This window comes from Bos mutus, chromosome 8 (genome assembly GCF_027580195.1).
Source record: "Bos mutus isolate GX-2022 chromosome 8, NWIPB_WYAK_1.1, whole genome shotgun sequence".
Taxonomy (NCBI): Eukaryota; Metazoa; Chordata; class Mammalia; order Artiodactyla; family Bovidae; genus Bos; species Bos mutus.
Window position 1 is genome coordinate 65,409,472 of NC_091624.1, and position 13,977 is coordinate 65,423,448.

The window sequence follows — 13,977 nt, forward strand, 5'->3', positions numbered from 1 at the left end:
AGTAATCAAAAGAAAAACTGCTATTTATGAAGTTTTTGAGAGTATTCAGTGAGTTAAGTACATCAGCTCTGAGCTGATGCTCAGAAAAATCCAATGAAGTTTAAAGAATATTGTTTCTCTCCATTTTATAGATGAAGAGACTGAGGCCAAGAAGAGAATTGGCTTATTCAAGATTCAAAGTTTCTAAGTAAACAAAGGAGCCAGTATTGAACCAAAACGTCTTTCTCAGAGACCCTCATTTGTCACAGTGTTCCTTTGTCCCACCACCCTCAGCACTAATGAGATGGAGCTTATTGACCTCTCCCCAGCCAGAAGCAGGGATTAGCAGCTGCCAGCCTGGCTCTATAAGATTCCCACTGCGGGAAGCAGAAAACAACTTAGCAGAGTGGCCCCACACTTCTGTTTTCTCTACAGTATTTTTTCAGTTCAGCACACTAAGGCTTTCAGTAATAATGGGCCAAAATGGCAGAGTGGAAGACCTAGCCTTTGTTCCTCCACAAAGATCAGCAATTAGACAGCTATTCACAACAAAGACAGCTCTAGGAGAGCTCAGGAGTCCAATTAAGAAAACTTCAGCAAAACAGTGGAACCAAAAAAAAAAAAAAAAATCTGAAAATAACCACACAAAAAAGAGAAGAACAGCTTCTTTGTGCCTGTATCACCCTGTCCCCTGAGGCTGGCGCTGCTTGGTGCCAAGAGGAAGCTCCTCAGCTAGAAGGAGTCCCCCCTCTGGAAAAGAGACTGGTGAGCCTTTCAGAGCACCGCACAAAGGATTCACCCTACCCAGAGACCTGCAAATCTGAGACATTCTGTGATGGCCGGGAACACGGTGTCAGCCAGGCTGACAGCTGAGTGACCACAGTTCCCAGTGACCTACTCTGTAGAGGACCCTGGCAGCTTTCACTACTAAAGAAACCAATGGCCAGCAAAGCCTCCAGAGAACCCTGCAGATTTCACTGGTTTTTGCTCTACAAATATTTGCATTCACAGACACCAGTCACCTGAGCCCCTCACCACACCCTCCCCTCTCAACCCTGTTGGATCCTGGGGTCCACCCCAGTGGCCAGCCCAGGCCTCTGTGGCTACATAATTTTAAGAACCCAGCCTAGACCCCCACAACTGTCCCCCACTACTGTGCACACTGTGAAAGCTAGCACCTCCAGCCAGGTACCCACACATGGCTGGGCTGACAGCCAGCACCAGGGCCATGGAAGTACAAGACCCTAAAACTATAAGACCCTGCAGCCACACAAGTGCACACCAGCAGCCAAGGCTGCATGTGGGCCCGGATTCAGACCTATCTCCTGACACTCACCTGCATCACTAGGCTCATCTGCAGCTGGCCCCTCCAGCTGTGCACCTGCACGTCCCAACCCTGCCCCCTTCACTGGCCTCTACTCCAACGCACACAGCCATGGGGAGACCCTGCAGCTCCAGGGGTGCATGCCAACAGTCAGAGCCTCTAAGGCTGCTTGTGGGCCCAGCTCCCTCCCTATCTTCTGTTACTGGCCTGCATACTAGGATTGCTTTCAAAGAGCTTCTTAGCTGTGCCCCTGTATCCCACTGGCCAGACTTCTTTCCCTGGCCTACACTGGTCTACATGCACTCACGGTAACACCCTGCAGCCACAGTAATGCACGCTGACAGCCAGGGCCCTGCATCTGCCAACGCACCTGCAGTTGGCCCCAGCCCTTGCTGTTAGCCCAGGCTTCTGACACTGCATGTATGTTTGCAACTGGCTCCCACCATTATACAGGCACCTGCAGCTGGTCCCTGCAGCCAAATGTGCGCACATACCACTGACTCCAGCCTCCACTGCTGCCTGTTTTGGCCCCTAGCTACTAGACCTGTTGAAAAGCCCAGCAGCCCTTGCAGCCTTGCAGAAACACAAGAATAAACAGTCTGAAGTTAGGAAAAGGGAGGAGATAACACAGGGCAGAAATAAATGAAAGAGACTAGAAAAGCAATTTAAGAGATCAATGAAACAAAGAGTTTATATTTTGAAAAGATAAGCAAAATTGATAATACTTTCGCTAGAATTACCAAGAAAAAAAGAAGACTCAAATAAAATTATAAATGAAAGAGAACACATTACAATTGATACCACACAGACACAAAGGATCACAGGAGACTACTATGGACAATTATAGGCCAACAAATAGGACAACGTAGAAGAAAGGGATAAATTCCTAGAAACATACAACCTACTAAGTCCAAGTCACCAAAAAAACGGAAAACTTGAACAGATCAGTAATAAATAACGAGATTGAATCAGGAATCAAAACCCTCCCAACAAAAAAAGCAGAGGACCAGATGGCTTCACAGGTGACTTCTACCAAACATTTAAAGAATTAACTCCAATTATTTTCCAATTCTTCAAAAAATGAAGAGGAGGGAATGCTCCCAAACTTAGTTTATGTGGCCAGCATTACCATAATGGCAAAGCCAGATAAGGACACTGCAAGAAAAGAAAACTACAGGTCAATATCTCTGATGAATATAGATGCAAAACTTCTCAACAAAATACTAGCAAACCAGATTGAAGCACATTAAAAAGATCATCTACCATGAACAAGTGGGATTCATCCCTAGGTGCAAGGATGGTTCAACAAATACAGATTAATAAACGTGATACATTACATTAACAGAAAGAAATATAAAAACCATATGATCATCTCCATAGATACAGAAAATATATTCGACAGAATTCAACACCTTTTCATGGTAAAAACTCTTAACAAATTGAGTATGAAAGTAATACACCTCAACATTTTAAAGGCCATATACGACAAACCCATATATGCCTTTGAAACTGAGGCTTTTGATCTGTGGTGCTGAGGAAGACCATTGAGAGTCCCTTGGACTACAGGCAGATCAAACCAGTCAATCGTAAAGGAAATCACTCCTGATTTGGACTGGTTGGACGTCCAATCAGTCCTGACTGGAAGGACTGATGCTGAAGTTGAAACTCCGATACTTTGGCCACCTGATGCAAAGAACTGACTCACTAGAAAAGATCCTGATTCTGGGAAAGATTGAAGGCAGGAGGAGAAGGGGAGAACAGAGGATAAGGTGGTTGGATGGCATCACCAACTCAGTGGACATGAGTTTGAGCAAGCACCAGGAGTTGATGGATAGGGAAGTCTGGCATGCTACAGTCCATGGGGTTTCAAAGAGTCAGACATGACTGAGCGACAGAACTGAGCTGAACCTCATACTCATTAGTGAAAGACCAAATGTTTTCCCTCTAAGATGAGGAACAAGACAATGGTGCCCACTCTTACCACTGCTATTCAACTTGGTACTGGAAGCCCTGACCAGAGAAATTAGGCCAAGAAAATAAAAAGAAATAAAAATTTTCATATAAATTGAAAAGAAGTAAAATTTCTCTGCTGATGACAGCATCTTGTATACAGAAAATCCTAAAGACTCCACACACAAAAAAAAAAAATGTTAGAACTAATAAATTCAGTAAAGTTCAGTGTACCAAATCCACATACAAAAATCAATTGTACTTACATACACTAATAGTGAACTATCTGAAAAAGAAAAAATAATTCTGTTTAGCATCAAAAACAATAAAATACTTAGGAATAAATTTAAAGAAGTGAAAGATCTATACATCAAAAACTGTAAGACACTGATAAAAGAAAGTGAAGAAGGCACAAATAAGTGGAAAGCTATTTCATGTTCACGAATTGGAAGTCTTAATATTGCTAAAATGTTCATACTACTAAAAACCATCTATAGATTCAATGTAATTGTGATGGCATTTTTCATAGAAAGAAAAAAAAAATCCTAAAATTTGCATGGAACCACAAAAGACCCTGAACAGCCAAAGCAGTCATGAGAAAGAAGAACAAAGGTGGAGACATCACATTTCTTGATTTCAAACTATATCACAAACATACAGTAATCAGAACAGTAATATTGGCATAAAAACAGACATGTAGACCAATGAAACACAAACAAGAGCCCAGCAATAATCCCACGCATATACAGTTAACTAATATTAGACAAGGGAACCAAATGTAGAAAACAATATGGAGGTTCCTCAAAAAACCAGAGCTGAGGCATGGGGAAATGAGGAAATACGGCCAAAGGGCACAAATGTTCAGTTACAAGATGAATGCATTTCAGGGATCTGATGTATAGCATGGTGACTGCACTTCACAGTACAGTGTTTTATATTTGAAACTTACTATGAGATTCAGGTCTTTAATGTTCTCACCATAACAACAACAAAATGATTACTGAGTTGAATATGTTAACTAACCTTATTGCCATAGACATTTCACAATATATCCAAGCATCAAATTATCACATTGTACACCTTAAATTTACACAATATTCAGTTCAGTTCAGTTCAGTCGTTCAGTCGTGTCCGACTCTTTGCGACCCCATGAATTGCAGCACGCCAGGCCTCCCTGTCCATCACCAACTCCTGGAGTTCACTCAAACTCACGTCCATTGAGTCAGTGATGCCTTCCAGCCATCTCATCCTCTTGCCCCCAATCCCTCCCAGCATCAGGGTCTTTTCCAATGAGTCAACTCTTCGCATGAGGTGGCCAAAGTACTGGAGTTTCAGCTTTAGCATCATTCCTTCCAAAGAACACCCAGGACTGATCTCCTTTAGAATAGACTGGTGGATCTCCTTGCAGTCCAAGGGACTCTCAAGAGTCTTCTCCAGCACCACAGTTCAAAAGCATCAATTCTTCGGCGCTCAGCTTTCTTCACAGTCCAACTCTCACATCCATACATGACCACTGGAAAAACCATAGCCTTGACTAGACGGACCTTTGTTGGCAAAGTAATGTCTCTGCTACACAATGTTACATGTCAGGAAAATTGGGGAGGAAAGAATAATGGGGTTTTCAATAAAATAAAATACAGAATTGAATGACCCTCATATGAACAGAGAATCAGGGGAGTAGGGTGATTTATTTCAACTACCGGAAAGAAGTAAGTAGGAAAGTTATAGATCAAGAAAGCCCAAGAGATTTCATCACTCCAGTCAATGATAATCAACTATCCCTAGAGTACTCTGTTATTTGGCAAAACTAATACAATTATGTAAAATTTAAAAAAATATATATATATATATAGCTGTACAGCCCAAAACAGAAATAAATAGAATTTCAAAGTAAAAAAAAAAAAGAAAAGAAAAGGATTATGGGACAATGGATAGCCTAAGGGAAAGAATAGCTAACATTTATTGAGTGCTATAGTTATAGAAACACTTATAAACACTTCATCATTTAGTCCTAACAAAAACCCTACCAGATAAGTGGTATTATTATACTCACTTTAGAGATAATAAGACTGAGACACAGTTAAGCAGTTTGTCCATGGTCACAGCCGGTAAGCGGCAGGGCCAGATTTGGAGACAAGCATTCTGACTCCAAAGTTTGAAGGTTTAATCCCTACAGAATACTGCATTCCTCAGTGGAAAAAGAGTTCTGATGAGTATGTCTGCCTGAAGGGGCTAGTAGTCGAGGCAGTACACAGGGATTGTCTTGAATACTTGAATGTGTTCCAACAGTGCTTAAGGATTTACCATCACTGTTCAAGATCTTCCAACACAGTCACCAGATTTAGCAAATAAAAATATAGAATTCCCAGTTAGATGTGAATTTAAGAAAAACAACAAATAATTTTTAGTATGTCTCAATTATTGCATGAGACATACTCAAAATTATTTATTGTTATTGGTCAAAATGTACAAATTTCCAAATTTATTTATAAAGTAAGTCACGATAATGTACAACACAGTGACTATAGTTAGTAATATTATATTGCATATTTGAAAGTTGCTAAGGGAGTAGATCTTTATGGTCCTTAGTACAAGAAAAAAATTGGGAATTATGTATGGTGACAGATACTAAAGAAACACTGTAATGATCATTTTGCCACATATGCAAATAACAAATCATTTACATTGTATGCCTGAAACTAATATGTTATATGTCAGTTATACCTCTATTTAAAAAGGAAAAGATGAGAAAACATAAAAACAAAAGTTGTAAATCAAAAGATTAAGAGATGTAGTTACATTTAAAACTTTTAATTTGATACATAAAAAATACATGAATACAAAAGAGAACTACCAAATAGACCATCAATATGACAAAGAAAAAAACAGTTCAACATTAAGAATTAATAAAATGAATGAAAGTTAAAACACATAAAAAGAAATTATTCACTGTCTATCTGGAATTCAGATTTAACTGGGCATCCTCTATTTCATCTGGAATTCCTATCCTGAAAGACAAGAGGATAGCAAACCACTTACTTCACTCTTACCTTAAGCAAACAAACATTTTTTTTTCGCACAATGGCAGAGTTGAATGTTGGGATGAAGACTGTATGGCCCACAAAGTCTAAGATATTAACCATCTGGCTGTTTACAGAAAAAGTCTGCCAAGCCCTGCCTTAGCCAGTTTCTCATTCATTATGTGTAATAAACAAGTTGCAATTGGCAGTGTGCCAAAGTATAATTCTAAAGCACTAAATTGGCCCTTGTGTCTCCCCCTGCTCCACAACTAACCTCTTGAATAATGTTTTGACCCAGCTGTCATCAGAGTTGATGGCCTGTTTTGCAAAGTTTGAACCTAGAACCTCAAATGCTTTTTCTTGAGGAGCCACAATCCAAAAACCTGCCCCAGTGTTGGTTTAGAAAAGACAGGTACAACTGAGCAACTAGAACAAGGTTCATCTGATGAACTGCCCCTCCACCAGAAACCCTCCCTCCAGATCCTTCTTTCCTTGCCAATGAGAGCCCCTGCCTAGCAAAACCATTTGATTCTTCTTTATTGTTTTCAGAGACATGGGCCCTCAAACACATTGTACCACTTGGTCAGGGATGTCAAAAAGGTAAGAACCCTCTGGACTGCAGGTCGGAGGCTCTGTCTTGACTGCTTCCTGTGATTAGAAAGTGCCTGTTTTGCATGAGCTGCCGGAGTATTCCTGTCCCTCTCAGAACCCCCTCATTTCTGGACATGGTGTGCGCGTTTGTCTTTTAACTCTGAGACATCTCTGCTTCTGATGCAGCTGCAGTTTTATTGCCAGTCTCTGTGATTTTAGATGCTTTCACTGGACATAATGCTTTGGGATAGTGGAACTCTAGGCTTTCCCCCCATGCTGTGTGGATTTATGCCATTACCTGTATTTTCCCATCTGCTCCTCACGTTTGTGGAGCTCATTTCCATGCCATCCAACCGACCATGAAAGGCGTATTTATTTACTAGCTCCTGATACAGTGTATCACTGCCACTTCTTAGCATGACACAGAGTATAAGCATAGCTCAAAAAGTCTCAGAAAAACAGAGACTACAACACAAATATACATTCCATTCTGTTAACACTTTATTTTCTCTAATATATTTTTTCACATTCATCATCCAGTTTGATGGGGGTGGGGGAAAGTCAATTGGTTTGGGTCTAGTAGGTTTATTCCCAATTTAGAAATGAGGTTGAAACACAAGGAGGTGAGAACTATTTTGAGTGGTTAGTAAGGAGCTAGAATTAGAACTCAGATCCTTTAATAATCATTATTATTATTATTAATTGGAGAAGGAAATGGCAACCCACTCCAGTACTCTTGCCTGGAAAATCCCATGGATGGAGAAGCCTGATAGGCTACAGTCCACGGTGTCTCAAAGAGTTGGGCGAAGTAAAATGGTACCTAAGGTTTAGTGATGACTAAGTGTGTGACATTAATCTGAGCTTTCTATGTGTCTTATCTTATTTCATCTTCACAAAAATTATATGAAAGTAATTATTTTACTATTGTTATTTTTATTATATAGTGTTATCCCCATTTATAGATGAAAAAATGAGGTATAGGGAGGTTACATTTAATCCTAACCAGGTGATGGTTCTTTTGCCCTGTACAAACTCTTTCCAAGGTAGCTTCAATTCTGAACCCTTGGCCGGGTTCCCAGAAAATGACGTTTTCATTCCAAAAGTTAAAAATAGGCGGTGGGACTTCCCCTACCCCATATACATGCACAGACGCACACACACACGTATACCCACCTACCAGTTGGTCACAATTCTTTGCCAAGTCCATAGGACATACTCAGAAAAATCTATAAAGTGAGGTTAAAAAATAAGAGTACCACTCCTTCATCTCATAGGAAGTCATAAACTAGAACTACCCTTTAGGTGTCCTGTAGTCACTTACTAATTTTTCCTTTGAAAGGCCAAGCAAAGGCCCTGGGGCTACTTATAATATACTACTAACCAGTTGGACTTTGCTGGTAATGAGTAAAGGGTACAAAAAGCCTTCTTCTGATGGCCCCTAGAAACTTTCCTCTCACCTCCACACAATCCTACTGAAAAATTTCTCATCTGTGCGAGTGAGTGAAGCCTGTAGTTCCTTCAAAGCAAGGGAAATAGAGGCTGTGCCATCTGTACATTTTACCAATATCACACCTTTCCATGGCTTGCCCCATTTCAAGCCACAAGCGTACCTGCCCTCAACAAACCCATTTCTCTTTTCCTCAAGTCTTCCTATTTAGTTTAATTTATCTTGGCTTAGAATTGCCTGGAAACTAAATAGAGGGAAGTATCTCAGAAGATAAGGTGTATACACCCAGCATATATTCTTTGTCAAGGCACTTGTTGCTCATGTTCAATAAAATGTTTTAGTTTTTCTGAAATTATAAAAAGTAAAATATCCCCCTTATCTTAATCTAGTCTGTGTCCCTGAAGGAATTATGAGGCTCTCTGAAGAGACAGCTGTGCATTTGTCCTTCTGTCCCAGTCACTGGCCAGTCCAGGCCTTCAGAGTTGCTCATGTGCCTCCATCACCCAGTTTCTCAGTGTCTTGCTTGATTTTCAGAGATTTTTACAGTTAGGTTCTACTGAATCTAAATGATCAAAGCCTGTCCTAATAGGTTCTCTTCCTCTTTCTTTTTTCTGAAACCCTATTAACTGCCTCTTATATTTGCTTACATTTAGTAGAAGACATGTAGAGTGTTTTTAAAGTATGGTTTTATTTAACTTCTTAGCTAAAGGTGTACCTCAAAAATAATATAAACTCACTAGAAAGGACAGGATGGTCAGAATTTGGAAGGAAGGACTATCAGTTAAGAGCAGTTTTATTTCTTTTTCAAATGTGATCCCAATACCAGAGCAAGAATATTGTTATATAAGGATTCGTTTATTTACTAATTTAGTAATGGGGAAAAAATGATAACAGATCACTCAGGATAGTACTGAACTTACTTAGGAACAATTTTTCTTGAGAAAAAGAGACTGCCAGTGTGGCTGGGAGAAATGAAAGCCTTTGTCTAGTTTCTTCTCTTGGGAAGAAATAGGGACAGGAAATGCAGACTCCATTTATTTCTATGATAAAGGTGAGTGTCTGACTACTGGAGAGCAAGAATCACAATGGTAGTCAAAGGAGCTGGCAGTGTCTACATTCATGGGTCAAAGGAGCTAAAAATGAGGTTTTTCTGTTTGTGTTTTTTTTAAGAAGTGAATGAGAAAGAAATTAATATTGGTGCACATCTTCTTCAGAAGGTTTCAGATGACTTCCAGAAATTTATGCCAATAAGATATGCAAAATCTACAAAGACGAGGTTTAAAATGCTAAGAAAATCTTGATCAGATCAAACAATTTTCAAAATTAAGGAACATAATAATTAGCATATGTGTGTGCTTTACAATTATAGGACTTTATGTACATATAGTTGATTTAATCTATTATGACAAAAAATTGATCAGTGATAAGTACAAAATGAATGCTGTTCAAAAGTTAGAAACACAGCTCAGATCTTACACATAATGTTTGGTAATCTGTCTATTAAATGTAAATAACACTTATGAACCCAGAGAATACATTTAGGAATTATCATACCATCACTAAGTTAACCAGGATATCTCCAAGTCCAAGTATCCTTTGAAATCAACAGAATTGAACATGGCGAATTTGAAGCTAGTTTCAAAATCTCAAATTACTTCTATCAAGAGAGCAATCTAAGAGTAGTGAAATAGAGTTAGTATTCCACATCAACCAGAAATTTAAAATGATACCAGCCAACCCAGTTCCCTGAGCCATTTTCATGCATAATCCATTGGATGTATCAATGCTTTCATATTAAACCAGAGTGGCCTGAGTCTGTCTGCTTTTCCATGAAATCTAACTTGCATTTTAGTAGCTGTCTGCTCAATTTGTGCCTCTGTATGTTTTAAAGGTAGTTTTTCTTTCTTAAATTAAATGTACTAATACTTCAGATTACCTGAATTATCCCTCCCCATAAAGAAGGGTGATATTTGAACATTATATAGGAAGAGAGGTGAAATTGTGATAATAAAATTCATCTATATGGGAATCAAGACCCAGCGCTTTGGAGGTTTTTAAAGCAAAAGCATTTCAGACACACTGTGGTAAAGAAAGGACGTTTTCATAACTCCATCTGCTAAATTTATGCAAATTTACCAAAGCATTCTTAATTTTTAAAAGAATGGTTGCCCAGTCTACTGCCGTGCCACACATTGAGGGAGTGTCCTCTTTTCCCATGAATTTTCACCAGGATGGTCTTTTCCCCATTCTCCCTTAGTAAAGCTGACAAGCAGCTATCATTTTATACCTTGCATATATCAGAAGGAAACAGTCTTCTTTGAAGGCTTGTTATGAGTTTCAAAGAAAAAATTTAAACAGCTGAAATCTGATAGTGATATCATGAATTGACATCTGAAAAGCAGAGTGCATTTATAAAAGCATATCTAATAAATGAATTCAAATTATTATTTTAATTAAAAGACATCCTTAGGCATGGCACGGATTAAAATTTAGCTTCAGAGTCGTGGCTCATGGCATGAAAAAAGACATTTTCAAGTTGTCAAATTTACCTATCCATGGATCAAAACGTCTCTATTTTACTCTCTGGATCGAATTATTTGAATCCTGTGGCTTGCTATGTGTTGTTAAGGCACAGAGCAATGAAATGGGAAATAAGTGTTCAGGTTTTACCAGTTATCAAAGTAATTACCATAAAGGGGGAGCAGGGAATAACAGAAACAGCAGGTAGAATGAATATTACTCCAGGATATTGACTTCCTGTTTGAAAAGGAACCGAGCAAAGGAAGACTCCTCCAGAGGTTTTTGGACATTACCTGTGGAATACGAGGTGGCATTTTTTCTTTTTTTCAAAAAGGAAGTGGATGTTATGAGTACAACTGTATCCCTACGTAACCACTTACCCTCCCTTTTCTCTAAGCCTCTATCTCTACTAACCAAATTCCAGGGATTATTGGAAACTGCCTCAACTCTGCAAGCTCTGGACAGGTCTTTGCCCAGTGACCTGGCAGCAGAGATATAAGAGCGGCCTGCCAGGTAGTGATCAAACACCTGAACCTTTAGAAATAGAACCTTGAAGGAACTGTGTCCACATTGCCTGTTTTCAGAGCACAAACTGAACCAAGTACAGAGAGACGCCTCATTGCCTTGGGTTAGGTGACCATCGCCTTCTTGTGGTCAAACAGAATTCAGGCCAGTTCCTTTCAGGCCATCCCTCAAAGCTCAGTAACCTAGAATAGTCACAGAATCTTTTCTCCTGCTTCAGACCAGACTATACAAAAATCACTCTGAAATAATCAAGCTTTATATAAGAAGTCTTTACGAAAAGTATATTCCATCACCTATTTTGGTAGTAAGTAAACCTATCAGCCCTTTATGAATTTGCATAAAATTCTGCAAAACATCACCAATGTTTATAGAACATTTGCAATGTTGCCCCTTAAAATTTTTTATTTATTTTGAATTTTACTATTATCTCTTTCCTGACAACCCATTCTTACATCTCAAAAGCGTAAATATCATCATTCAATATTGGTCTTCAGGCAATATTGATTCTTGTTCTTAGAATTCAAACTGATGTTCACACATGGTTTCTCAAAAGAAAATATATAGGTAGTAGGCTCACTATTACCCACATTTTAAATTTAGAAAATTGTTACAAGGTTTAAAAATAGGCACAAATTCATAGACTCACTATGATTGTTGTTCAGTCGCATTACAGTAAACCTTTGTTGTGGTGGGGCGGGGGTGGCGGGAGGTCCTGAAACCTGGCACTTGGGCATTACAGACCATAAAGGACAAGGAGTTCAGCCCCTTTTACTGGGAAGAAAACTGAGGCCTTGAGGGAAAGTGGATGATTTGTGAAGGATGGACAGAATTCAGAGCAGTTGACACGCAGCCAGTGCTCTTTCCCCTGCCAGCCTCACAGTGCCAAGGAAAATAGCACAGATGGGGTGAGCCTCCTCTGCAAGTCACCCTTGTAGCAGCCAAATGCACAGGAGATGAGGCTGACCCACACATGCCCAAAGCGGCTCTGGGGCACTGCTAATAATAGCCTCGCATGACTGTCCAGTAAGAGCCAGACAATATGGAAACTGCAATCTTGTTAACCTGCCCAAAATAATGGATAAAAAGGGTTGCACAGGTAACATTCTTAAATTCAGTTTAGCACTTATAGAAAGGACAATACATGAAAAGTTACTATCTTAAATCTTTCCCTAAGTTCTGTTTTAAAGGAACCGGATGATTTGGTCTTTCTTGATAGCCTGAGGATAGCTAGAGCTTTCCCACCCAGGAATGACTGGGTGGGAATGTTACTGAGAATATAATACTGAAGAACCCCAAATTGAGACTTGATCCCAAATACATTGATTAATTTCAATGTTTTACTTATTCACGTTTTTACCCCTCCTCCCCAAAAATATCTTGAATGCCTACCATACACCAGGCATTGAGAATGTGAAGATAAATAAGACAATTAAAAGTAGGAAGTTATAAGTTTGATGGTAAGATATAGTTGGCCACCTCTGATTCTGAATCCCTTTCAGATGATTGCTCTTGCCCATAGGAAAGCTCAGTAAGGATAATTGAGACCCACCTTCATAAGCTAATTCCCTAGTGACAATGATGATCTTCGTACACTTTGAATTTCCCAATGCTGCTATGTAACCCCATCTGAACTTTATGTAGTAGACTCAGAATCACCTGGACAGCTCATAAAGTGCATAGCCTCTCATACTTGAAGCGAGACAGGGTCCAGACCTTTGCAGAGTCACCACATTTCCCCGGTGGTTCAGATGCCACAAGGCTAGAAAACTACCACGACTGTTATGAGCCATTTCCATGAAGTAGCAGGAATTTCACATAGCATCCTGAATGCAGCCTCCATTAAAGACAAATCCCAAAGCGGATGCAGTCCTCCGGCCCCTCCAAAATAAATCTAAGAATACAGTGTGCCAGGCTTCCTGCACATGTGGCACCTCTTCCATTCATGGTACAGAGCACCAGGGAACTAAACTTTTCAGATAGTGAGATTTGATCAGCTGTACCCTTTGGAACTCACTGTGAGCTCAGAATTTCCCACAAACAGCTAATTCTTCCATCACCTAACAAAGCAAAGATTTTCCTCAGGCTACACAGAGGTCCCTTTTGAAGTAGAAACCAATAATGAGAAGATAATAATAATAACTCTTCTGTTTTTGCACCTATATGTATAACATTAAACTTACACTGTCGCTCTAGATCTTTAAGAAGCACTATTCTCTGAAAGAAAATATGAAAAACCTCTTTAATTTTGGAGAAATAAATATTCTATTGATAAAACTTCTCTTATTTCACCCTTCTTTCTTCTTTAAACAGAAGTGATGTTCATAAAAGTCTTTGTCATAACATCCATCATGCTCTCCTTTTATTAAAAAGGTGCCAATTTTTTAAAAATTGTTAATAGAAGTTTTGTATAAAGGATATTCAAGCTCTCAGCATATTTCACCTGATGCAGTCCCTGGTAATAACAACTACTTTCTGGAAGGAGTCTTCACTTAGTGAGCGTGAAGAAATAAATGATCAGCAAGAGGCCAGTAACAGGCCTGGGTCCGAGGCAGAGCAGTGAAGGGGTCTGGGGGAGCATCTGGGAACCTAGTTCCTTGGTGGCTGGGAGTGGTAGAATTTGC

The 13,977-nt window shown here is 39.5% G+C and overlaps 1 protein-coding gene across 1 annotated transcript in view; it reads left to right on the plus strand.

Annotated features, from left to right (window-relative positions):
- The window catches only part of TRPM3 (transient receptor potential cation channel subfamily M member 3), a 297,803-nt gene that overhangs the window by 193,748 nt on the left and 90,078 nt on the right, over positions 1-13,977 (plus strand). Inside the window, exon 11 of the mRNA XM_005897493.2 lies at positions 6,823-6,873. Within this exon, the coding sequence (XP_005897555.1) occupies positions 6,823-6,873 (51 nt within the window). The remainder of the gene's footprint in view (positions 1-6,822; positions 6,874-13,977) is intronic.